The 27782-nt window shown below is 37.6% G+C and overlaps 1 protein-coding gene across 4 annotated transcripts in view; it reads left to right on the top strand.

The window, feature by feature from the left end:
• The window catches only part of TBC1D32 (TBC1 domain family member 32), an 86970-nt gene that overhangs the window by 51208 nt on the left and 7980 nt on the right, over positions 1 to 27782 (top strand). For all 4 annotated transcript variants that reach the window (XM_063329698.1, XM_063329700.1, XM_063329702.1 and 1 more), the window contains exons 27-29: positions 5943 to 6068; positions 17190 to 17273; positions 27320 to 27389. In XM_063329698.1, coding sequence (XP_063185768.1) covers positions 5943 to 6068; positions 17190 to 17273; positions 27320 to 27389 — 280 coding nt within the window. The remainder of the gene's footprint in view (positions 1 to 5942; positions 6069 to 17189; positions 17274 to 27319; positions 27390 to 27782) is intronic.

Genomic DNA, 27782 nt, shown 5'->3' on the forward strand with positions numbered 1-27782 from the left:
GGTGTTTCTATTATATGAATAATTAAGACTACTAGATTCTTAGTACTGTTAAAGAATGTACAGTCTCTTTGGATGGAAAGGCTGTAACTCTAGGTTTTATTCTGTCTGTCCTGACCTCTTATTTACCTCCTCTCTTATTACCCAGGTGACATGGATACCTTAAGCTTATGTTTTCTTTCTCCCTTGAAAATTGGTCCTGTGTCCATCATATAATTGTGATGTCAGCTGTAAAAACATCTGAGTTGGTTTTTAGTTTTTGGGTTTTTTTGTTGGTGGTGTGTGTTTTTTTTTTTTTTTAATGTAACTATAATACAGATATTGAGATGGCTGGGAGGGGAGGAAAAAAAAAAGGGGTTACAGATGTGCACTCAGATATGATATTGCTGTCTCTGAAGATGTTTCTCTTCTGACCCTCCCTTCAGGTGGAGTTGAAGGACAGATGCAATAACAGAACCTTTGTTTCCCAGGGGTGTCTCTCAACTAATGGAAGTTGCCTTTCTGAGTGCAAGCTGAAATTACTCTGAATATTTTGGAACTAGCGTGACTGTTGCTTACTGAAAAGATTATGTACTACTGAGGTCAGGGAATAGGAAGCTTCATTTCTACAGCCCTGGATGTCATGTAGCCTGTGACTGTATCTAGTGTAATGGAAACCATAGATAAAGTAGCATGTCGGGGTGGTCACTGAAAAGGGCTTATTTGCAGTGAGTTTTCTTGAAGAAAACATGCAGCAGTGGCACATTTTTCGTTTTTCAGTTTGCGGGGGGGAAAGGGAGGAGGACTAATTAGCTCTGAGAAAAAGCAGAGCAGTGCTAACTCTGCAGAACATCTGGAACATCTGTTTCCCAGCACCAAGGCATGAAGACTGCATCTTGGAGAACTTTTTTTTTTAACACTTGCTATTATTCTGTGCTGATGTAGTGCTCGCAGACACTGGCAACTAGATATTTTGCTTCACTGGATTGAAAATGAAGCTATCATAATTTCTGCTGGTAAAATTAGTAACTATCCTGGAGTAGTGGAGTAATTCCTCCATTTCATGATGACACTTTGAATGGGTAGACTCACCCAAAAAATATATTTGTATCTGAGGAAAATCTGTAGTGCTTTACTCTTTACAAATATCTGCCCTGGTTTTGCAGATGTTAGGCATTTGCCTGTATAGTATATGTGGCTGTAGGAAAGGATATAAGGAAAAAACCCCACCTTGCTTGGTTGTGTATTAATATGCATCAATTATTTCAGGAAGTATTTAGAGTTGGAAAACTATTGGATAGCAGTATATTAATGGTTCGCTTCTGTCAAAGATAACTTGTAGTGAAGCTTCAAATGATTAATGCGGATCATTATTTACATGTGGAAATTCATTATGCCATTTCCACCTGTTTACACTGCAGCAAGATACCCTGTTGCTTATCTTTTGTCTTAATTCTTCAATTATTATTGCAGTAAGATAATTTGAGGAAGAACTATTAAGTGGTTTTCAAAGAGTGATATAGTTCTTTGTTATTCAGGATACAACTATTAGTGATTTTTTTACTTGTAATGTTAACTACATTGTAGGTTATTAAAAGTTAAACTTTTTCAAACTGTATTAAATTGTAATATTCACTCTTCTATTTGCACAGAAGATCTGTTTTCCTTTTCGTCTCGTAGCTCTGCAGTTATGACAGTTGGTGATGAGTGTGACTGAAGAATAGTGTCCTTAATTGTCCTGCAATGACGCATTCACTGCTTATCATTTCCATATACATAAGCAACTCATTATTCACTAATCTTACTCTCTTCCTGACTTGTACAGTCCAGAATTGCTACCAAAAAACGTGTGTGATAATGTTCTTAAAGTCTTTTGATGTTTTATCTCAGTCACTGTTCTCTGAGTTCTTTGCTTTGTACTCTTTAACTTGAGTGGGAACATGCTGCCATGTTTCTGTTTGCCTTTTCTTTTTATAAATCAGATTTCTTTTCAGCCATTTCTTTCACAGCAATACTGTGAAAGCCCACCCTCAGTAACAGGCAATATGCATAGCCTGGGACTGTGGGACGGTTGGAGTTCCAGCTACTTGGTAATACATTTGGGCAAGTTATAGTTGCCTACTAACCTGTGAAAGTGAGCTGGCATTTATTTGATATCATGAGTTTTTTGGAAGCAATTGTCATTCAAAAAAATCCCCAAGGTTTTCTTTTTCTGGTACTGTAATGACCTGCTGGAGGAAGTGTTAGTCCATGTTTAATGTCAAGCTGTTAAGAGAGGCAAGTGGTTTAGCTGAAAGAAAATAAGATGCGGTAAGTTGCCACGATATGCTATCAGTTACAGTATGTAATGGATGTATTACATACCTGGTTATGCTATAGTATCTTGGTTGCATGGATCTTAAGCTTGTTTCTCTGTCGTTTGAACATTCCTGTGTGCGCTCTGAGGATCCTAAGTCTTGTATCCTCCTTGAGTTCTTGTTTCGGTAGGTTGCTTGCCTGTCACTATTCTAACAACAGAACGCATTATCTGCGTTAGTTATATTTGGTACATATTTCAAGTTGCTTAAGTTCCTTGTTTTTTTTTTTTTTTAAATACTACCTTCCCAGAGGAACCTTAAGGCAAATACAGTGGTCCATGGTCTTTAGCAAAAAGACTAATACTGTAATTTTTATTTCCTTATCTTATTGTTGGAGGATAAATTAACATTGTAAATGATTACATGTTTAAACAGTACAATTTTGGATGCATCGACACTGCGAGATACTAGCATGTGTGCATTTCAGCAATCACAAAATAAAGATTTAATTTTGTAAAACGTGCAGGACAGGAAGAATATTAGAGAGAGAAAGTGTGCAAAGAAAAATAGGGGTCAAATCAAGAAGGCAGAAGGAGGCAGCAGAGGTGGATGGGAAGGGATATTGAAATCCTGTTTTCCTGCAATTATTGGAGGATCTTTTTTTAGTAGTTTCATTTCCTTCAGAGGAATCAAAATTTCACCCTAGTCTCTGATAAGTTGAATGATTAAATCTCAGCTTGTAGTCTCTGATCCTCATCTGCCAAACTGAATTACTACAATCCTTTAGGAAGTAAAATAACTATTTACCTTGTAGAGGAGTGTTGCTTTGCAGTTCTAAGATTTCCTTCAGTCTTCACCTGTTATAGCAGCAAAAGGCAAATAAAAATCTAGAAATCCTACTGGTAATACTATAAGAGTAAATCCTTCTTCACATTAAATTTTCATACTCATGTAATCTGTTCTAAGCATCAGTGCATGTTATTTGGAAAGATACTAACTGAGGACGTATTCCTTTGTTATCCTCAAATAACTTTCCGATTAATTAATTTGGAGTCATTATTAGTGATAATAATTAAGTTGCTATAATAAGGTTCTTTTGAAATACTACGTATTGTCTAATAAATTCCAATGACAGACAATTTACTGATTATAAATCATTAAGCTCTTTAGATCAGTTTAAAATAAATTATGTGCAATATTGTAGTTATGTTGAAAATATTCTCATCATCTTAAAAAGATAATTTGAAAATAGTATTTTGTTTGTGGAAACAATTAAGTTTTATTGGAAAACTGAAATACTATAAAGAGGTAAAACTAACAGCAAATATTCTAGATAGCCATAGACTGGCTCAAACAATCATTGAATCTTTAATCAAAAGTCACCTTTCATGACAGAATTCATTTCTATAGCATCCAAAATGTAGAAACAGAACAAAGGAGAGCTTGCAAGGCATGAAGAACCTTCATCACCTTAGTGAACAGTTAGTAGTAGTGTTAGACTATGATCCTTTCTTAATGATGGGAACTGCATGGTCCCACAGCAAAGGGATTGCACACAACTGGAGTGGGTACACGTGCATTTACCTTATTAGAGATACCACCTTTATTTTTTCCTTCAAGTTGACCAGAAAATATTTCATAGCAGCATCAACTACCTTGGGAACCAAGTTGCCCAAGGAGAGGCAGTCTAATTGGTTGTTTCCATTTTGCAGGGGTCAGTATTTTCTGTTAGAAAACAGAGTTGGATCAGTTTTGTATTACATAAAATTACTTTATAAAATTACTCGGCATTTGAGCTTGAAATTTGTTCTGCCTTCAGAAAAATAGAATTTGAATAGTCAGCCTTCTCCAACATATTAGCATTTTTTAACAAATGTTGCATATGGGAAGAAATTATTTCCTCTTTGATTTGCCAAAGCATATGTATGCGTTATTTTAATGGCTACCTTGCATATATTATTCAGTGTGCTATGTCATCGTGCATCATGGTAGCTTGCTAATATTTATTGTTCAGTATGAATTCCAAGATTGACATTTTGGTTGCAGAAGACATTTGATTTAAAGAAAAAGTTCTTAAGGCTTTAAGTATAGACATCACATTGCTGAAAGCCAACAACATTTTCATGTATGATTACGCATGCTGGTTCTACATTTGTTGCTATGGTTCTTCTGTTTTCAAGCCTCTGTAAGACTCATCTAGTTGTGAAATTTACTGCCTCAGTCTGTGATATTTTATTCCAGAAAATTGGTAAAATATGTGTAATTTCCTCTAATTTAATAGAAAATAGAGGGGAAAAAAATCACTTTTAAGCAAGTCAGAAGAGAACGTACTTACTGTCCTTTTGTCATTGCATCAATGGCAACTTTAATTTTGAAGGCATGTCTCCCTATTGTAAAGAGAGAATGTGTCTTTAATGACAAGGTAAGAGTAACAGCAAGGAGCAATCTTTGAATTTCTTTCTTTGTGTTTAAAAGGAGTCTTTCATAAAAATCTCTTTGTAAACTGTTCCACAAATTTGTTTTATAAGCAAGCTGGGCATATAATGAAAACTGTTATCTGATATATTTGTGCCTCATATATAAAAATTGTACCAATAGACTGTGTTTGAATAGTGCTCAAGTAAAAAGTCAAGCATTCAGAAGTTCGAAAATGCCTGAATTGTATTGTTGCAGCCTCTAACAGCGCCAACAAGCAGCCTGTGGCCCTGGGCTGGAGCATCTTGGGTGCACCCAGATTCTTAAGAAAACTCAATTTAAAATTCTAACTTTCTCTAAATATTAATAGAAAACTTGCAAGGTGACATTTCAGCGACAGCAAAAGTATGCTTTTAGTGTAACCTTTTGTCCTGATTTTAAGTCTTTGTGCTAAAGTTGGGAAACACTGGAGATTATCAGCAAAGCTAATATAAGAATTCTCAAAGAATGGGCAGCCCAATGTATTTTCGCAACATTTACGTGATAGGTATGCCTAGCAACCTGAAGGCATACACATATATGCCATAGTATCTGCCTATAGTAGAAGCATCTGAAGGAAGAAAGAAGCTGAAATTTTCTATGGAACACCGTTATTTCATGTTCTACAAAACAGTGCTGCTACCTCACGGTTTTATTATTAAACCAATGATATTTGGTTGAGGATCTTTGCCTGTCTTCCACTTTAGATTCTCAGTGGTGAAAACACATGGAAATACCAAACTGCTTTCTTTAAAATGTCTTTCCAATTCTTGTAATTTCAGGACACAGGAGTAATAACTTTAGAGGAGTTATAAAATGTGCCTCAGTGATGTCTTAAGTGTTCAAAACCCAGCAGTGACTAGAATGAATACATCTGTTCTGTGTAAAGCAGAATGTTGTCAGCTTTAGGACTGCTGGTTTAATTGTCGTAGGATAAGGGATGTTTATTTACTCTTTTCTTCCTAAGGTATGAGGTCTGTCAAAAATACTGGGCAATGACAGGGCTCTCAGCTGGGTCTGACTTCCCTGTTCTTCATTGAAATGGTTTCTAGTTTCTGAATGCATCTACTTCTTTCTACAGTACTCTCTAACTAATAGCTTCTTCTTACTTATGAACTAAGTCTAAAAGAAAGAAAAAATAAAAATAATAAAAAAAAACTCAAAAAGATCCAAGATTATCATCATAGAATAAGACTCTTTTTTCATTTCTTCTAGATAAAGATCTTGACAAGCTCTTATCACTCTTAAAAAGTCCAGAGAAGCAAACTGGGTGGAGAGAAAGTTGTAGAAAACAGTTCTGCAAAGTCATGAAAGCCAGACCGGATATCATCAGTGGAACAAGTGAGTATGATTTACGAGTTTAACAAAGCAAGCAACAGAATGCTACTTGTAAGTGATCATTCTTTAAAGTTTCATTGAGGATTCCATTATCTAAACAAGTAGTCAATAATTTTGTGTTGATTATGAAAACTATTTCAGCGGGATTTTCCTGAGGAAACAAGGTTTATGCCTTATGTCCTATTTTTCTCTCTTTATGGACATTATCCCTTTGTGTTGGCTGTTTTCAGTGAACTTTGACACAGAAAGAGCTCAAATATAAGTCTTTGTTTCAGACCTCTAAAGGGTGCATTACTCAGATGCTGAGAAAATGGAAAAGAGAGCCTGAGAGAAACCAAACGTTTCCCAGAGATCTGATGGTGAATGACTTTAAGATGGGTTTGGAAATTATTTTAATGACCAATTACGGTAAAAATTTTCAGAATTAAGCCGTACGAAACATCAAAGAACCCACTCATTCAGGTTTTTCTTCATTTTCATATGTATTTTCTAGTGAAGGGTGTGCTCATGCAGGAGCATTGGTATAGATCTGTTAAAACAATAAAACCAGCCAAAACAAAACCAGTCATCACCCATATGACACAAATTATTAGAAAGGACACGTAATAATTCACTTGTAATATAGAAACTTGTGTAGCAATAAAGAAGCTGGGTGTTTTCAGGAATTGCTGACTTCCATTTCTGTAAGAATTCTGATTATGGTGAGATGGTCAGTACATAGTCTAACTTTTTGTTTACATATGACAAAAGTTTTCCCTTCAAATTCTTTAGGTAACCAGTTGATAAAACTGGCAGTGAAGACAGATGAAGTGTCTTCTATATGGGATCAAAGTAACCCAGCATTTGTGTTTTTACCCTGTATAGAAGTTACAGGGATTGATTAAATATTAAAACAGTTAATAAGAAATCTGTTTTTTGTTAATGTGGTTAAGGTCAATAATTATTGAATGTTTCTAAATACTGAGCGTTCTGTTCTTATTACTTGTTTGAAACAAGCTTGAGTCTGTAGTCTTAGGTGACTGTAAATTAGTCAGAGCTTTCACCTTCTGCTTGGAAGAATGTGTGTATAGACAGAATACATATGTATTTGTGTGTAATGCATATATGCATTTACAATATACATTATACTGTACACAAATGCATGTATTCAGGCAGCTTTGTGAAACAGATGAACAAACAGATTCATAACCATTCAGGAACAACTGAAAGTATTTTATATGAGCTTCTGCTAGTATAAGAAAAACAAATTGAAGAGTAGCAATAAAAAAACCCCTAGATGTTTCTAGCAAACTTGTATGTTAACTTTTCTTGTATGACTCTGACCTAGTAGTTCAGTGAGTTTTTTTGATGTTATATATTGTGAAGCAGAAATAATTTAATCTTTGTAAAATCAATTTTATTTGAATGCATCATATTTTCCTGACTGATCTCTTCTTGGATTATATGAAATTTTTGTTAAAAATTTTTAGTCTGTCTTCTTGTATCTAAAAGGAATTATTTGTTGGAAAAAAAAACCCAAACCAAACAAAAACCAGAACATAGATTTAAAGCAGGTGGCTTACAAAGAAGAAGAAAAGTCTTTCCTTTTGTGCTTTGTAGTTATCCATACACAGCCTCAAAGCCTGTATACATCATTTTCTGTAACTTTGTTGCACGTACCAGAAGCTAGAATGAGGAATTAAAGAGAGTCATTAAGATTTGTTAACCCAAAGCAAAAAATTATGCTTGCTTTTGGATAACTGTTTCCAGCTGACATGGAACTGTGAGCAAAAGTCAGCAAGAAAATATCTGTGGAATTGTTGTTAAGCCTCACAGGGACTTCTGCAAGTGCTTTCACAAACCACACAGAAAAGTAAAGTATGAAAATAGAAACAGAATGAAACGCTAATAAAAACGCTTTACGAAAGGATAGTAGTATTATAAACTCAGTATAAGTACTGGTAATTTAGGGTGGATGCAAAGTGGTTTAAATGTTGTGTATTTACTTGGAGATATTCCAGAAGCAGCAAAATATCTGCTAGCTGTGTGGTTTGAGACAACATCATGTTCATTGAAAGTATTTTATGAGGGACAGCTGTGCTGCTATGTATCTTTTGCAGCATGTGAAGTTCTCCCAAATTTCAGAGCAATGAGTGGCTTCAGTCCAGATCCCAAGAAATCAAAACTTTCTCTTTAGTTACAGATGGAGCAAACTGAAGGATTCCAGAACAAAGATACATACTTATGCTTCCTGTACTGGGCCCTTTCTAAGGGAGACTAACAGTAGTTGAACCAGAACATAATCAGTAAAGACAACATAGGATTCAATGACTGTATAGTGTAGCATGTATTGATTTTTAAAATATTTTGTGATCTGGTGTCAGGATTACCACACGCTGAATCTATAGAACATGTTTGAATTCCATCAGAAAATTCTTGAGCAAAGCGTATAGTATCATATCTCTAATTCAGTCTTCTGGTGTTGATTGCCTCACATTGACTTGGTCAATGTTTTTGTGTTATGGTAGCGCATTACTTCTGGAATGTCCGTCTTCATCCCTAGATTGGCGTTTTCACCTCTGACTGTAGCCTTTAAGTAATTTCTGTGATCAAACATCAAGATCCAGTTTTGAATGGCTTTATTGAACCACAAAAGGAGATACAAACCTTCCTCAGGCTTGTATGTCTTTCAGTGTGGCAGGACTGAAAGCGTGGGATTTTTTTTGGTCATCTGAAAGCAAATTGTATTCTAGACAACTGGCTTCTACATTCTGTTATTCTAAGCACCATAAGCTAAGACAAAGGCATTCTTCCAGTCATTTCACTTCCATCACTTACAGTCATCTTCCAGCGGCACCTTCTTTAAAGGTGCCACAGATTTGTGGATGCTAGGGATATAGCTGCTTGTTGTGGAGCGGCTTTGCATATGTCTGGGTCACTTAGATCAGCTAGAGAAGCATGGATAGAGGCCTTGGTCAGGTTAAGTCTTGGCCTCTTTTGGACTGCTCCTTGCAATACTTGTGGCCTCCCTGAAGCGTCTTTAGCTCGTCTAAATAAGAGCTTTCTATGTATTGGCATCCAAGATTTGGCAGGAAAAGAAACAGGCAAAACAACTCCTCTGAGAAATAGCTTAGATTTATGTAGAAAATTAGTAGTCTGTGTGAATCTAGGCTTAGTATATTGCATATCCAAATTGTTTATGTGATTGGGAGTTATTTTTTTTGAACCCGTATCTCGGCTTGACTATTTCATCCATGCCTTCTTCAATTGTCTCCCCCTTCTTGTTCTTCAGGTATGGCAGAAGGGATTTCTGGTGTTTTCAACCTCAGCAACTCCTTTTTCATCTGTTCCCAGTTAGTGTTGTATCAGCAGCTGACCTCTTTCCTGTCTGGGCAGATTCAACATCCTTAATTCTCTCCTCTCTTGGGAGACTTTAAACCCTAAATAAGAGAAATTAAGGGTGTTGCAGAGATCATATAATTACATGCTAACATTCTTCCCTTCATAATGAGAGCTATTCAGTCCCCAAATCCTAATCATTCTCCTCAAGCTTTATATCCATATGTGGGTATGGATAGGGATAGTAAACTCAGCTAAAATTACTTGCTCCATGGAGTCATGCAGAGTTTCCATGCAATATCTCCATCAGGAATCCAGACTTAGATCACCAGTATTCTTTAGGGCCTAATTTACCTCCAAACTGTTTGTTCTTAAAAAAAACACAACCAAACAAAAAAAAACATGTGGGAGGCATATTTCTTTTTTAAGGTAATTTTCATCTTGAGGAAGTTGTTCTTCTAGTCTCATCAACTATTAATGACTTCAAAGATACAAAAAACATAGCAGCTCTTGAAATTGCATATGAGATCTTACTGGAAAACATAGGATTTGTCTTCATTTTTTACAAGTTAAATGGTTGATGAAAGCAGAGTGGTTGTGATCAACACCGTGTTCTGGAATCCATTAATGCTTTGTGAACTCTGCATCATCTGGGGTAGCTCTGCCAAAACATGCTGATGAAAAATACTATGATCCTTTGAGACAGTGTCATTGTTTGTGACATTTTCACCTCAGTCTTCACCGTCAAGGGCTCCAACCACACCACCCAAATTGCAGAATGCAAAGGCAGGGTCTATGAAAATGAAGAACTGCCCACTGTAGGAGAAGATCAGGTTCATGACCATCTGAGGAACCTGAAGGTGCATAAGTCCATGGGACCAGATGAAATCCATCCATGGGTCCTGAAGGAGCTGGCAGATGTAGTCGCCAAGCCAGTTTCCATTATATTTGAAAAGTCACGGCCGTCTGGTGAAGTTCCTGCTGATTGGAAAAGGGGAAACATAACCCCCATTTTCAAAAAGGGAAAAAAGGATGACCCAGGGAACTACAGACTGGTCAGTCTCACCTCTGTGCCTGGCAAGATCATGGAGCAGATCCTCCTGGAAACTCTGCTAAGGCACATGGAAAATAAGGAGGTGATTGGTGATAGCCAACATGGCTTCACCAAAGGCAAATCGTGCCTGACAAATTTGGTGGCCTTCTATGATGTTGCCACAGCACTGGTAGATAAGGGGAGAGCAACCGATGTCATCTACCTGGACTTGTGCAAAGCGTTTGACACTGTCCCACACAACATCCTGGTCTCTAAATTGGAAAAGCATGGATTTGATGGATGGACCACTCTGTGGATAAGGAAGTGGCTAGATGGCCGCACACAAAGGGTTGCAGTCAATGGCTCAATGTCCACATGGAAACCAGTGACGAGTGGCGCTCCCCAGGCATCAGTACTGGGACCAGTGCTGTTTAACATCTTTGTTGGTGACATAGAGAGTGGGATTGAGTGCACCCTCAGCAAGTTTGCCAATGACACCAAGCTGTGTGGCACGGTCGACACACTGGAGGGAAGGGATGCCCTCCAGAGGGACTTTGACTTGAGAAGTGGGCCTGGGCAAACCTCATGAAGTTCAGCCAGGCCAAGTGTAAGGTCCTGCACCTGGGTCGTGGCAATCCCAGGCACAAATACAGGTTGGGTGGAGAAGGGCTTGAGAGCAGCCCTGAAAAGGACTTCGGGGTGCTGGTGTATGAGAAGCTCAACATGAGCAGGCAGTCCGCACTTGCAGCCCAGAGAGCCAACCGTATCCTGGGCTGCATCAGGAGAAGTGTGGCCAGCAGGTCGAGGGAGGTGATTCTGCCCCTCTGCTCTGCTCTGGTGAGACCCCGCCTGGAGTACCGTGTCCAGCTCTGGAGTCCTCAACACAAGAAGGACATGGACCCGTTGGAACGGGGCCAGCGGAGGGCCATGAAGATGATCAGAGGGCTGGAGGACCTATGCTATGAGGACAGGCTGAGAGAGTTGGGGTTGTTCAGCCTGGAGAAGAGAAAGCTCTGAGGAGATCTTACAGCAGCCTTCCAGTACCTAAAGGGGGCCTACAGGAACGATGGGGAGGGACTCTTTATCAGGGAGTGTAATGCTTCAAACTGAAAGAGGGTAGATTTAGATTAGATGTCAGGAAGAAACTCTTTACTGTGAGGGTGGTGAGGCACTGGAACAGGTTGCCCAGAGAAGTTGTGGATGCCCCATCGCTGGAAGTGTTCAAGGCCAGGCTGGATGGGGCTTTGAGCAGCCCGGTCCAGTGGGAGGTGTCCCTGCCCATGGCAGGGGGGTTGGAACTAGATGATCTTTAAGGTCCCTTCCAACCCAAACCATTCTGTGATTCTGTGATTTGTGTGCTGCAGCCTTTAGCGATTGCTGCAAAAAGTTAAAAGTAACTGTAGAACTTTCCCCATAGGATGAAGAACCAAAAAGGTGGATATTTTAAGTAGGTATGACTGTTGTGTATGGTTGTGGGGTTTTTTTATTCAGGATAACAAAATGCTAAACTTGGGCAGTTTATCAAAATAACCTAATGAGGCATTGGAAATGTAGCTTATATCAAAGGACACTTTACAGCTATTAGAATCTCAACAAGGAAGGTATCTCAGTTGTCATCACTTGGTCTGTATATATAGTAAGATATATATAAGTAAAGATAATAGGGACTTCAGTTTTTGATGAAAAAGATCTGGATTCAAAGGCAATGAAATATGACATTGTTAGAGTCATTACTAGCATGTTGCTCCTTTTTTTAAGGAGAAAATTATTTAAATTTCAGTCTTCATTAGGTCCAGCTAAAGAAGATTTGACTAACTTTAGTCTTGCATAGTAGTCTTCTGAATTAATCCTCAGAGGAGCTTATTCTTCGCTGTGAGAAGAGCACAGATTTTCTAAGCTCAGTTTGAATATTTTTTTTTTTTTTTTGTAAATATGGACCAAATCTTCTGCCTTGAAGATCACTCAATTAGATCTAGATTCTGCCTGTGGTCTGCATTCATTTTTTAGTATGACCAATTTAAAAATATTGCATTTGCAAAAGAGGTTTTAAGAATGATACAGAGAAGATGTTTACCTTTTTATATCCTTATTTGATTTTTCAAAGAGGCTTGTTTCAGAATTAGGGTGGAACAGCGGGTCTTTCATCTTATGCAGGAAGAACAATTGCAAATCAAAACTTTTTTCTTCCATCCCTCAAGCCAGTTTGGAGCAACTTCCAAAGGAATATCCTGTAAGCAGTGTAAGTGCACGTGAGTGTGCATGCCCGTGTGTGAAGATTATGACATTTGATTAGGATTTGAAAGGCTGTTCTTTCCATTAATAAGGAAGATACTTGTATATTAGTATAAGATATGCAACCTTCATATCTAATGGAAGCACTGTCAGAATTTTTATTATCTTGTTTTCTTCTTTTCAAAGAAAATGCAGGTTGTTCCTTTGCCATTTCAAGGTACAATAATTGAAAGACTCATTATCTTAGAAATTCAAAAAAGTCCTCCTTATCGTTGCCATGAAGTATGGAATTGCCAACTGTGTTTTTCACAGATTTATTAAACTGAAGTATGGGTGGTGGAGTTGAAAATTTCTGACATTACTCTTACAAAGAAGTCAGCTGTCCAAGGTTTTCACTCTTGAATTTTTAACTTCTAACACAAGTCAAGCGTGGAAACTTAAGGAAGTTTTTTTTCTTTTAAACTCCTCTGAAGCATCTGTGAGTTGGTATAGAGTATGATCCAGTAACACTAGTTGCATTAGAGGATCTAAAAAAATCTGATGCTTTTGCAGTTTTTGACCTTTTTGACTTAAAACTTTGAGAGCAGGAATTAGATAACCTCTCATGGTGGTTACCACTTAAAACAGTTTTAATCATATGAATTTTTTTAATCACTGTTCTTATGCAGTTTAGAACGCGTTTTGATTACCTTCCCTTTGTACATTAGTTCTTCAAGGAAAAAAAAAATCCTGCAAGAATTCAGGTATTTTATGAGAATACTGCAATCATTTAGGGAATTTCAAAACTCTTTCATTTATTTTTTTATGTGATTACACACTATTAAATTAAAATTCTCTTTATTTTGGATGTGTGCATTAAATTGGCATGAAGTAATTGCCAGTCTCTTAAAAACTTCAATGTTAATACAGCCAAGCTACCATAATTTAAGAAAATTAACATTTTCACTGAGTTGGTAGGCCACAACACTACTAGTCTCTGTCTCTGAACATAACTTTTGCATGAGAATGTGGGCTTTTACAACAATACTGACTGTACTGTACAATGAACTGTCCTGAATTTCTTTTGCCCACTTTTCCAGTTCAATGAAAAATCACTGAGCCAGTTTCCACCTTTATAGATATTTTCAGGGAGTGTCCAAATGGCAGCTAAATGATTTAGTATTAAAAGGCAAAAATTAAAATAACTACTTGTCATTTTACATAGACATTCTTTTGGAAGAGACAATGTCCCGTGAAAACCCTCTATTTATGTATTAACCACATTTGTTTTGATAAATTCTTGTGTGTGTCTTCTTCTCTCAAACTTGATGAAAAGCTTTTCAAAGATCCTGGTAGGCATTTAGATAAATACTTTCAAATGGTGGAAATCAATTTAGTGCTTGAGTTTCAAAAAATTGCTTAGCAGTTGAGCTGTCACTTCTCCCATTAACTCAAGCACTGAACTGAAATATTCGACTGCTAGGTCAAGCGTGTGGATGCCTTCCAACAAAAAGGGAAGAAATGTACAATGTTCTGACTTGGTTTTAAATTTTTCTGAATTACGTGGTATTTTAGTCTTTTAAACATAGTTCCTGTTTGTTATTATAGTATGGTATATTTAAGTACTCACAATACTAATAATCATACAGTAAACATCTAGTTCGTTACAAATTTTAAGTTTAATTTCTGCTCCTTGCTATCTAGAGCTCCAGATATACACACCTTTTCTCATTTCACGCAAATATTTGTTATATTGTTTGTGGACCAAATTCCAGTAAGCGAGTTAGTGAAGATTAGTGAGATTGTTTATTCTCACAAAATGAATAAACTGTTGCTCTTCTATAAAATAAATTGCTTTTTGCTATCCCCATGTGGTTTATTAGCCATTATTAAAAATAGCTATATTATGTTTAATTAGCAGTTTCTTCTCTTCATAAAAATGCATAAGAATATAAATTACACATGTAATTTTTTTTTGTTTTGATTTAGTAGTCATTTGCAATGCAAAATTGATTTTGTTACTGTTTGAAATGGTTACTCTAACTGTAAATCCTTGCTTAAGTGTTGTAGTGAAACTTCTTTTTGCCTTGCCCTACCCATCAACATAGTATTACCAAAACTCAACCTTTTAAAAATTTTTCTGGACTCATTCAATGTAAATTAATTTCTGTAAATGTTTTAAACAACTAATCAAGAAAAAAAATGTTTTAATGTCAGCATGTTAGCTTAAAATGATTGGAAGAAGAGTTAATTGCCTTTATGATATCTTTTTTCTTCATTATTTTTTTGGCATAACAAGCATCAGACTGCGGGTGGAGGTTCTGCCATCTTCCTTCTCCTCACACGTGAAAGAGCTTGCACTGCAGTCTCCTGTGTTAGTTTTCCTGTCAGCAAGGCTGGTTCAAGAGTTTTCTAGCTTTTTCCATCGCCACCTTCACCACAGATTGTTATGCCTTACGTCTGCTGCTACAGCTGTTTGTACAGCTATCCACTTAAATGGTTTAGTGGAATTATTCTGTCTAAAACCAGCAAAACTACCTATGAACGCATGGAGTTATGCACAGGAATGGGTGACTATGGGCTGAAGCTTCCGTGCTATTAAATTGAGCTGCTGCCAAGGACATGGTGACATGCGGCCTCTTAAAACAGGAAATCTCATGGGTAGCAGCACTCATTACTCTCTAAATACACTTCTTTGCTTGGTTTAGTGTGAAAAGAATGTTATATCACTGTTCTTTAAATCCTGTTTGGGGATAGTATTTACTTGTAAAAAATGTTCATTGTTGCTATCTGAAATTCTTAATATGGCTCATCTCAATATGGGCTCCCTCCATGCAGCATGTGTAAAGGCTTCCTGGTATCCTTCGTTTCCATCTGTAAGGCGTCAGTGTGCTCAGTTGCCATAGCCCCAAACTTGCAGAACTGAGGAATCAGGAACAGTTTTTTCCTAATGATAAGTCATTGAGAGGTTTCCCTACCTTCCTGGCGAACATCCTGTTAAGGTGGGAGATGGGCACGGGCAGGGACGCCTCCCACTAGATCAAGTTGCTCAGAGCCCCATCCAGCCTGGCCTTAAAAACTTCCAGGGATGGGGCTTCCACCACTGCTCTGGGCAACCTGGTCCAGTGTCTCACCACCCTCATGGTGAAGAACTCCTTCCTAATGTCCAGTCTGAATCGTCCCATCTCTAGTTTTAATCCATTCCCTCTAGTCCTACCATTACCCGACATCCTAAAAAGTCTCTCACCAGCTTTCTTGTAGGCCCCCTTATGGTACTGGTAGGCCTCTATAAGGTCTCCCCGGAGCCTTCTTTTCTCAACAACCCCAACTCTCTCAGTCTGTCCTCATAGGAGAGGTGCTCCAGCCCTCTGATCATCCTTGTGGCCCTTCTCTGGACACGTTCCAGCACATCCATATCTTTCTTGTAGTAGGGGTTCCAGAATTGGACGCAGTACTCCAGGTGCGTCTCACGAGAGTGGAGTAGAGGGGGAGAATTGCCTCCCTCGACCTGCTGGCCACGCTTGTCCTGATGCAGCCCAGGATACAACTGGCTTTCTGGGCCGCTAGTGCACACTGACGGCTCATGTTGAGCCTCTCGTCCACCAGCACCCCCAAGTCCTTTTCTTCAGGGCTGCTCTCAAGCCAGTCGCTGCCCAGCCTATATCGGTGCTTGGCATTGCCCTGACCCAGATGGAGGACCTTGCACTTGGTCTTGTTGAACTTCATGAGGTTGGCATGGGCCCACCTCTCCAGCCTGTCAAGGTCCCTCTGGATGGCATCCCTTCCCACCAGCGTGTCGGCCACCCCACGCAGCTTGGTGTCGTCGGCAAACTTGCTGAGGGTGCTCTCTATGCCACTGTCCATGTCGCTGACGAAGATGTTAAACAAGACCGGTCCCAGCACTGATCCTTGAGGGACTCCACTTGTCACTGGCCTCCACTTGGACATGGACCCATTGACAGCCACTCTTTGGGTGCAGCCATCAAGCCAGTTCTTTATCCACTGAATTGTCAGTCCATCAAACCCATATTTTATCAGCTTGGAGACCAGGATGTCACGCAGGACAGTGTCAAAGGCTTAGCTCAGGTCCAGGTAAATGACCTGTTAGCATCATTTTGGGATGATGTGGCGTTTTTGTTGTGTGTGGGTGGTTGTGGGGGTTTTTTTCAGGTTTGGTTTTTTTTTTTTCTTTCCTGTCTACATACATAGACAAATATGGTAAGATATTGTGGTTTAATTATAGCTAATTTTCATTTCATATTGAAACCGTGTAACAAATTCTGAAGTAATCCATGGAGGATGTAAAGATAATATAGGATTCTCTTTCCATTTACACTGAATATATTCTCAGTTAAGCTATTAAAATTTAATTTAAGTTAGGAATAGTGTTAGGAATGCAAAAGCGCAATGCTTGCTTTGAATTGTTCCCCCATAAAAACATGAGTAAACATGCAGCAATTCAAATAGCTTTAGTTTCTCACATATTGTCATTTTGTTAGGTAATGTAGTTCCACATATTGTACGTTGCCTCCAATGTTTTAATGGATTTTTACTTTTTGCAGTTTTGGCGGAATTAATTGAAAAGTTCGTGTCACATCTTTCGGAAAGCCGATCGGATTGTTATTTCAGCATGGGAAACTATAAAGGTCAGTTTCCTAATAATTTATTGCCATACAGCCTCTTTATATTTAAATTACTTCCCTTTTGAATGTATCTGTAGCATTTTTAGGGTTCTTTAATATATTCTTTAAAAACTCAGAAATTCAGTACTTAACTGGAGGGAAATAGCTCGTTTTGGAGCAAAAGATGATGTGCTTGAGTAAACAGTACAGATGATTATTAGTGACAGGCTTTCACATTTCTGTATGTGTAATGGAAAGATGGAGATGCAGAACAGGTGAGGGTATGATTCAAAGTATTTGTTCACGCCTATTATAGAATGATTTGCAAAGCTGGTGGCATAAACATTTACGATGGTGTAAGCAATCTGGCTCACCTTTTGAAAGCCCCATAATACATAATCAACCCAAAGCTATGCAATTTATATTGCATTAAAGGATATATATTAAAGAACTGCTATTGTTGACAGAGTAATCTGAGTGTTAGTTTTGTACAGGTGTCGTACTTACAGCCAAGAATAGAGGATGAACGATAAAGTGAATTTATTCTGAGTGCAAAGTAATACATTTTGATATTTTGAAGAATTTGCAAAATTAGATTTAGAAGCATTGTTAATATCTGCTGGAAAATGCACTTTCATTCTTTACTATCTGTCGAGGACTTTTCTCTTAGGTTGTAGTTCAGTCATTTAGAGTACTTATTCTGCCACTAATTCTGGAGAACCAAGCCTGCTTTGAGGACAGTCTGTTATTTATACTGGTATTTTATTCTCACATCCATAGGATGCAAATACAGTGTCCTCGGAGACTTCAGGCTTGCCTTTGAAGTTTCAAAGCATAAAACCTGTTTGGTAATTTAGAGGATCTCTTTCCTTTACGTAGTGGCCTTTACGTTCTGAAAGCTGCTAATGGAAAACTCTTTAATTTTATTTGAGATCTCTCTCTTTGCTTAATGAAGAGAGTTGCTGAAGTGGCAGTTCTTTCTGTCACTATTTTATTTTTCCTTAAAAGATCCTTAAGGGTTTGTTTTGTTTTGTTTTGGTCCTGCATTAGTTTGTCATTTACTTTTCAACTACTCCAGAGGCATAATGAGTAACAAAAATCTCTTCATGGACTCATAAGTCTTGCTATTTACATGTTTCTGAAACTTCCCAATTCAAATGATTTTGATGGTTAAAAGCCCACACAATGTCTTCATGACATAAAAGATTTACTTGAAACCTAGAATGCCCCTCCTGCTCCTCTCTGTACACCACTCTTTTTAGGTCACAGTTCGAAGTATCGCGCATTCTCTGGTGGGATGGAAGGCCCAGGTGTAGTTTTCTTTTCTGTCATGGGGAATGTCTATCTTGCATTTCTTTGGAGAACAGTATAGCCCGCAGACATAAATTTTCAAGGTTATCTTAAGTGTTTCCTGTTAGAAAACCAGGAAAACCCGCTTGGTTTGGAGGTGGCAAAAACTAACTAGAGGAGGAACAGACATCTAACTGTGCAGTCTCCAAGTGGATGTCTTGCCCAGCAAAGACAGCATCTTGCTGTTTCTTAATTGTAGCAGCTAAGTGCTTCCATCCAGTGTGGAAAAACTCTAATGAAGGGAAGCAGTGGTCCATGCTCTGTTTACTTATGTGTCAAGTACCTTAGTTTCAATCCACTCTTCCCAACCTTTTGTTCAAAGCTAGGATTTCAAACACGTTCAGGAAGGTTGAACCTGGATCTTCTACTTCATTGATGTGGAATTTCACTATGAACCACTGATTAGGTGGAAGTGGCAGTAACACTATTTATCTAAAATTTAATGCCAACTTTGAAGAAACACCAGGTTTGGAAATCCTGTAACAATTGCATACATTAAATTAATTTTTTAGAATGGAAAATCCCAAAGAATAGATACAGAAACAAAACAAAAGATAGTATAGTAAAAGTTTGATTTTCTTGAGCTTGACTGATTTTCTTTCTGTGATAAACTAACCCAGTCTGTATTACACTCCTTTTTGTATTTCTGAATATTTTTTTTTTCATTCACTCTTACACAGGCACTATTGGACATTAATTCTGGATAAGTTCTCCTGTTCAGCTCTCAAATAAAAGTTCCAAAATTTAAAGGGTTGGCTGACAAACAATTTTCTAAAAATACTCTTGATATTTCATGTGTTTTACTGAAGACAAGCTTGGAAATGTGAGTGAGAAGAAGCCTTCTCAGAGGTAGTCAGAAGTCTGGTGGTAAAAACCTGACGTAAAATGTAGGCAAAGGGCTGGTGGTGTCTTACTACTTTTTTCCCATTCAGCAACACCATTATCACAGAGACATTTTGTGAAGAGTTCTCCAGTCCAGGAAAGAATGTTGCTCAGGCAAGCAGCATGTATTTCATCAAGTGTTTCTTTTAAGTTTTATAGGAAAATAGTTACTAAAATTTCGTAGCACCTTTTTCAGAGAGGCGTAGCAATGAGTGTTGCCCAGGGAAACTAGTTCAGACCAATAATTTCGTGCTGGTCGACGTGAAAGTAAAACAAAAATCTGGCTCTAAAATTGAATCTATGATCATGCTCCACTCTGGAACAGTAAAAGGGCTTGATTGCATAGCTACATTTACGCTCATTTCAGGTTTTTTTACAGCATGAAACATACAGTGTGGCATTCCAATGAAGACAGGGAATGTGCTTTAAGAAGCCAAGTCTTCCTATGTTTCTACAGAAGGGACAAAAAAACCAGACTCAAATCTTTATAGAATCATAGAATCGTTTTGGTTGGAAGAGACCTTTCAGATCATCAAGTCCAACCATTAACCTAACACTGCCAAATTACTACTAAACCATGTCCCTCAGCACCATATCTACATGTCTTAAATATCTACAGGGGTAGTGACTCAACCACTTCCCTGGGCAGCCTGTTCTAATGTTTGACAGCCCTTTCGGTGAAGAAATTTTTCGTAATATCCAGTATCATCCTCCCCTAGTGCAACTTGAGGCCCTTTCCTCTTGTTCTATCGCCTGTTACTTGGGAGAAGAGGCCGACCCCCGCCTCTCTACAACCTCCTTTCAGGTAGTTGTAGAGAGTGATAAGGTCTCCCCTCGGCCTCCTTTTCTCCAGGTAAACAACATCAGTTCCCTCAGCTGCTCTTCATAAGACTGGTGCTCTAAACCCCTCACCAGCTTCGTTGTCTTTCTCTGAACACGCTCCAGCACCTCGATGTCCCTCTTGTACTGAGGGGCCCAAAACTGGACACAGTACTCGAGGTGGGGCTTCACCAGTGCTGAGTACAGAGGTACAATCACTTCCCTAGTCCTGCTGGGGACTTTATTTACTTAAAATTAGGTTTCTCATTCTCTCACTGATTTAATAGCGATTGATCAGATTTGTGTACGTTTCCCAGGATTTTTTGCTAATGTGTATGAGGGGTTGGAATTTCTCCAAGGAGAACAATTAATTATTGAATGCCATGTTATTTCACAGTATCTTTTCCATATATGTATGTGTACGTGCTATCTAAACTAAATCCTAAAACTGCTGTTACAGTAGAGATATTTTTCTGAATTAGGTAAAGCTAATGAGTTTTTAGAAGGTAAACTGTATTCCAGATGCATCTTTCTAGCTGCACGTCTAAGTAAGCCAGACATGCACTTGGCAAGTGCATTTATTCCCTTGAATAAATTTGGGTGTGAGGAACTGAAAACCAGTTTCTAACAGTTGTTTAATTTTAATGAAGAGAAGCCATGATTTTCATGAAGGTGGATTCAGTACAATGCATAGATATTCAGTGTTTATCATTTTTCTTGAAATGAGAAATTGATTATCTTAAAAAATGACAGCTTTCTAAACCCGTAGGTAGTTGTAATTAGAATAACACAGTCATCCATCTGCTATGGAATCCCTCGGGATTTTAGTCTGTTATAAAATTTGCAAATATGGAAAAATCAAATTAGTTTGGGTTGTTATCATTTTCAGGATAAGAGAGAAAGAAAAATATCTGATAAACCACTATGCAGTTGCAGCGTTTAATTATAAACAGTAACACAAATCTTACTTGAAGTTTACTTTCTGCTAGCAGCAATGATACTGCTGTGATGTGGATTCAGATGAGTAAAATAACATACAATATGTATGTTAAATGTTAATGGACTCTGTCTATCCTCTTTCCCAGAATGAATACTTTCTAGTTTGCTTTTATTTTTGTTTCTCCTTAAAAAAACCCATAACCATTGAAAACCAAATCATTGGTATCTAGCTTTAACAGGCAATAGGATGGTAAGAAACTGAAATTTGCTATAGTAGTAAAATAGGCATTACTCATTAGGGATATGAAGTTCCTAAAATAGCCGCTTGCTCTTCCTGTTGTTGTCATTGCAACATAAATGCTTTGTGGAAATATATTAGTTTTCTTAAGGTTCCAATAAACCTATTTCTCAGAGACTTCCATTTAGAGAGTCATCTAATCTATTAGTGTCTGGACTTCTAAATTGATCTCCACCATGTGTTGCAGACTTCCCAAACTTGGGTATGCTACGACCGTTCAGGTTCAACTAGGTTTTTTTTGGTAGCTCTGGTTGTGCAGATGACCTTGCAGTTGAGTTCTCTGTTTCCACCTAACTTTGTCTCTGAAACAGCTCTGCCATGTAGGGCCAAAGGGACAGAACCTGAGGAATTTCAGGTCTTGGCCATAAAACTCAAATGTCACGGTGTATTCCTTCTCTAGATGAGGCTTAGTTCTCTGGCTGAACAAAATCTCATAGGGACTTTCTGCCATTTAATGAGCTCTTAATCTTCAAAGGTTCAGGTGTATCGGGTAATGAACTGAGAAATTTTAAAAACACCAATCAGTATAGAGCTGATCGAAAGGAGTAGTAAATGAGAAATACAGGAATACACCCCCTAATTAGGCTGAAAGGCAAGGAGAAGGAAGGGCCTGCTTCCCTTCTTCCTGCATCGTTTGATGAATGCACTTCTTTAAAGATTATGTGTGCCCACTTTAAAGATGCCGTTAGCAAAAAGGATTTTGCCCTTTGCTAGTTTATATGCAACTGGAAGGAAAATATGTTCGTTCTTAATGATGTTGCTGCCAAAAATAGCTTGAGTATTTGTGATGATCAATACATAGAGAAGTTCCTGATATGAAAATTCTGATCTTAGATTGTTATGACAAGTGTACTGATGACATAACAGATACTTTGAGTAGTCAAGGTGGAATTGCACATGGGATTACCTAGCTATGATGAGAAGCCAACATTGTCCAGCAATTATTGTCTCCATTCACAGCTCAAATCCAACAATAATAATACTTTTCTTTGACGTGGGATTTCTTTATAGACCATTCTAACAATGTGTGTAAGATTCAGACTGTCAGAAGTGCTCTAGATGAGTAGCCTGGTGGAGGAGATGATGCCATCAAAAAATGGTAGCAAAATGGCTGAAGAGAATATAGTGAGAAATGCATGACGACTTCTTGGTCCCAACTCCATCATCAAGTTAAGATCATCAAATCTAACCATTAATGTAACACTACTATGTCTCACCCAAGCCTTGTCTCTTCCCCAAGCCTGTGACCACCCATCCACTGGATTTAACTCCATTCACCACAACTCTTTGGGCCCGGTCATCCAGAGAGTTTTTTACCCAGAGAAGAGTACACCTGTCCAAGCCATGAGCAGCCAGTTTCTCCAGGAGAACGATGTGGGAAATGGTGTCAAAGGTTTTGCTGAAGTGTAGGGAGGCAACATCCACAGCCTTTCACTCATCCACTAAGGGGGTCCCCTTATCATAGAAGGAGGTCAAGTTAGTCAAGCAGGACCTGCCTTTCATGAATCCATGCTGACTGCGCCTGATCACCTGGTTGTCCTGTATATGCCACGTGATGGCACTCATTTGATCTGCTCCGTAACCTTCCCTGGCACTGAGGTCAGACTGACAGGCCTGTAATTCCCCCGATCCTCATTCATGCCCTTCTTGTAGATGGGTGTTACATTTGCTAACCCTCCAGTCAACTGGGACTTGCTCCGTTAGCCAGGACTGCTGGTAAATGATGGAAGGTGGCTTGGTGAGCACTTCCGCCTGCTCCCTCAATACTCTTGGGTGGATCCCATCCGTCCCCGTAGACTTGTGTGTGTGTCTGAGTGGTGTAGCAGGTCACTAACCATTTCTGTTTGGATTATGGGGGTTTCATTCTGCTCCTCGTCCCTGTCGTCCAGCTCAGGGGGCTGAACAACTGGTCTTACTACTAAAGACTGAGGCAAAGAAGGCATTAAATACTACAGCCTTTTCCTCATCCTTTGTCACTGTGTTTCCCCCCGTATCCAATAAAGGATGGAGATTCTCCTTAGCCCGCCTTTTGTTGCTAATGTGTTTATGGGAACTTTTTCTATAAGATAAAAGATATAATATATTTATAGAAACATTTTTTTATAAGATAAGCAATAGGAGTGAAGCACGCTTTACGTAGGAATCCCAGATTAAGGCTAACTGAACCAGGTGGGACAAGTTGCTCCATGAGGCCTCTGCCATTTTTTGCCCTGCTCCCTACCCTCGCTAATCCCCCCTATTCAAGCAACAAGGGTTCTAATTATTTCTCTTTTTGGCTCCTTATGGATCACCGAGTTTGATTTAGAGGTAGAAAGGTTGGAAACAACAGGAAGATTACCAAATGATAAAAAGAAGTACTTTACTGTAGAAAAAGATAATTACAATTTTTTATGCGTAGTGTTGTTGTTTGGGGTTTTTTTGTGGTTGTTTAAAGTTATCACTGGTAATTAATAGTTTGCAATCCTTGATGTTTCAAATGCAGCATTTTCTCTTCTGAATGAGAAAGAGTGTATTAAATAGTGAATTTAAAAAAAAAAGATTTGAGAGCAGGCATACTAACATTTCTTATGATTAGCTTATCTGAAGTATGTATGGTAGGTTGCTAATATAAAGAGCAGTCGTATGGCTAAAAAAAAAGAAAATAACATTTACAGTTAAAAATGGTCTATACTTACAGTTGTGGGTTTTTTTGTGCATTTTAGAATGAGAGATAAAGTCAACTTTCCATAATAATATTTTTTTAATTGTAAATTGGCTCCTAGAGAATTCTGATATCCTTCAAGTCACTAATTTCATTTTGGCTTAATTTCTATTTTACAGTGGTTTATGTTTTTAAAGAAAGAAGTGTAAAATACCTGTTCAACATAGAATTTTTGATTTGTTAGATAAATAAAAAGGAAGTTTCCAAAGCACGTTGTTCATTCCATTTAATAATAGCCACAGTGCTGTATCATGCTGTTATCTAATTCATGGTTCAGAGAGGTGTTCTGTCCTTTGTTTGAGGATAAACAGCATTCTTATTTAGAAAATTGATCTGTCAATGCCTTCTGTTACGAAACCCATTGTGTTTCAAGACAGTTGTATCAGGTGTATTAATAAATATCAGTCAAATGAGTTTTGTAGAAAATTTAATTCAGTGTATTAACTCAGAGATATCATGAGCATCATTACAATAGTACAGTCACAACATACTCCTGCAAACTTACTAGTCAATTTTTTATGCATGGATTGCAATATGCAGTATTTCAATATTCCATTTATTGTTAATAACAATTCTTGAGGCTTAATGGAGCATTTAAGGTTTCTAGGTCCAGTTTTTAATCAGTGGGAAGTGGTCCTGTGTGTCTTCGAAATGACTTTATAGTTTTCTAAAGTCTGGCCTTCTGAGTCTATTAATTGGTAAATGAAATGGAAAATCAAAACTTTAGATGGAGGACAAAGAACCACAGTTTGTGTGTTCCCATTGTGACTTGTGGATTGGCAGCGACTTGACTGATTAGTGTATGGAGCTATCATTATATCAGGTACAGTGCTGTACAAAAGCAAGAGCTTTTGCCTTGATAAGGTACCATGTAATATAGAATTATTATTCAGTCCAAACTCTATGTTAATTTTATCTTCTTTCACAATACAGAGTAAAATATCAAAAGGAAAACTGATAAGGAGAAAGCCCTTTTCAGCAACTAAGAAATTATTACAACAGAGAAGAAAAGACAATGAGAATCAATGAAATCAGTTGTGTTCTTTTAATGTTAATAGGAAACAAGTATTCAGTACTTGCTGTGAACTGTTACAGAATGGACACTGGGCTCAGATTGTGGGTTGTGATACAGGTGTTCCTCACTACACCCTTGCTGGACTGGGATACCAGCTCCTGTGTTGCCGTCCGCAGGAGGATGCACCTCAAATTGGAGGCAGGGCTTCCTTGTGTCTTACAGATTGTTTATACTGCTTGCCTCTCCCCTGCCATTAAATATGGTCGTGCCAGGACTGAAGTAGCCATTAGTCGTAGAAACTCATTCAAATTCCCCATTTTGTCTTCCATCATGGTTTCTAGGGTATAAGTATGTTTCTTGCCTTCACAATTGCAAACAGGAACCTGAAAATGAATTGACTGTTGCATGGTAATCGCAGTTGAGTAAACAGGTACCTTGGAACAGGAGCTGAAAAAGATATGAACTGTTTCAGTCATCTCCGTGGGTTTTTAACTGAAATGCCCTGTGGTTTTACTTGTATTCTTCCAAATAGTGTGTTGCAGGTGTACTACGCAAAATACATTTGAACTTCTGTTCTTCGAGTAAAAAGACCTCTCTGATGTGGGATTCCTATTTCAGTCCCATCAGATTTTTGAATAAATTTGTTTTACTCAAAGACCAGTTGATTTTTCTTATGTGTAAATGTATTTGTCAAAAGTACAATGTTAATTTCTCATGACCCTAACACTTAGATCGTTATCGTCTATTAAAGTTATAATGGAGTTTTTTTTCTTAATGTACTTCCTCTGCTGAATTGTCAATTGTACCTTGCTTCATTGTCAAGTGTAATTTTGCTGTATTATTCTCCTCAAGAAAATTTCAACCTACTTCATCTGAGCAGAGTGCTTAATTTTTTTTTTCTTTAAATTCTTTTCCTAACCAGAGGCATTTCTTCCCTTAACCTGTAAATATTTAATCTTTAATACCTTAGTCCTTGTTTGCTTACCAGCAACATCGAGTGTTTACCTGAATGGGTAGCTAGGGAATCCTTCAATTTTGATTTCTCTATCTGTCTGAGAAGGATACAGAAAAAATACAAATCAAGTTACCATGTGATCTGCTTTATCAGATTTTTACATTTATCACTTATGTGAATATATTTTAACTTCTGCTTCCATACCTATTAGTTACACTTTTAACAAACTATGTTGATTGTTAGGGTTTTGTTGTTTGGGGTTTTTTAAATTTATTTACCTGTTTTCTTTGGGGTTTTTTTTGGTTTGGTTGTTCTTGTTTGTTTTGTTGTTTGTTTTTTTTTTTTTTTTTTTTAATTAGCTCTTTGTCTGAGAGAAGTATGTTAAAGGTTTAAGCCCATGGCTTTGTAAATCGTGATATTATTGGACTATAGTTTTTCTGAGGTAGAGTTATCTTAGATGATATACGTACACAAGAGAAACAATGCCCCATTTTTAATCCCTTTCAGATTTTAAAATATTGAGAACATATTACAACAGAGCTTTCTTTAATTCATAATTTATTAATTTGTCTAACTTGGATTTTTCAATTTAAACAAATGCAGAAGATTGGGGTATATATTACTCTGTGAAAGAACAATATATAGTAATGCAGGATTTTTAAAATCTATCAGCTATAATGTTTTCAAGTTCGTATAAAAATAAATTTTTATGTTAATAAGGTTGGTTTCACAGCTAGGAGACTTTAAGGCCACTGGAATGGAAGAAAGTAGATCAGAAAATGCTGCTTTGTCTCATTTCTTGTCCAGAAGGGATAACGCTGTACTAAGAAATGGTTCCGAAGAAGGTATAGTTTGTTTACATAGTGCTGTAAAGCTAATGATAACCATACTAAAAGTGAAGATTTTCTTATAAAGAATGTGATTTTAATTAAAAAAGTATAAGTGTATGAGGAATGCAGGTTCTTCATGCATCCTTTGCAAACACGACTAAACTCATTTCAAATAAGAAACATTTTCCAAAAATGGTATTCCTGCAAAAAAGATTGACATTAGTACTCAGTTAAAATCATGTTTATCATAATACTTTACTATATTTTTCCTTTTGTTTTAGCCACAGATGCAGATGTGAAGACTGAAAGCCTTTCATCTGTGCAGCAGCTTGGTGTTGAAATGACAGTCAGGTACATAGTATTAAAATATTTCCCTAGTGTATTTCTACAATTTGTTTGATTTTCATGAAATGACTTCAATGATATTTAATCCATAAACTTAGTGCTTTATACCATTTAAATCTAAAGATCACCTTTAAGAAAACAAAATCTAACTTTGAAAATGCAAAAGGTATTAGTACATAATTAAATGATCTTTACGGATTATATAGGTTATTATCCTTTATTGTTGTAGAGACTAATTGTAACTTGTTAGTAAGATTTACCGTAAAATTACATTATCCTGAGTTATGTGTCTTTTTTTCCTCACATTACTTCTCTGAATGGCTCTGCTTAGCTGAGCTTAGTTATATGCCATTTAAACATTTTATTTGGCTGGTAATTTGCACAGCCACGATGAAGGAA

The sequence above is a fragment of the Chroicocephalus ridibundus genome, chromosome 3 (assembly GCF_963924245.1).
Source record: "Chroicocephalus ridibundus chromosome 3, bChrRid1.1, whole genome shotgun sequence".
In the NCBI taxonomy this organism is placed as follows: domain Eukaryota; kingdom Metazoa; phylum Chordata; class Aves; order Charadriiformes; family Laridae; genus Chroicocephalus; species Chroicocephalus ridibundus.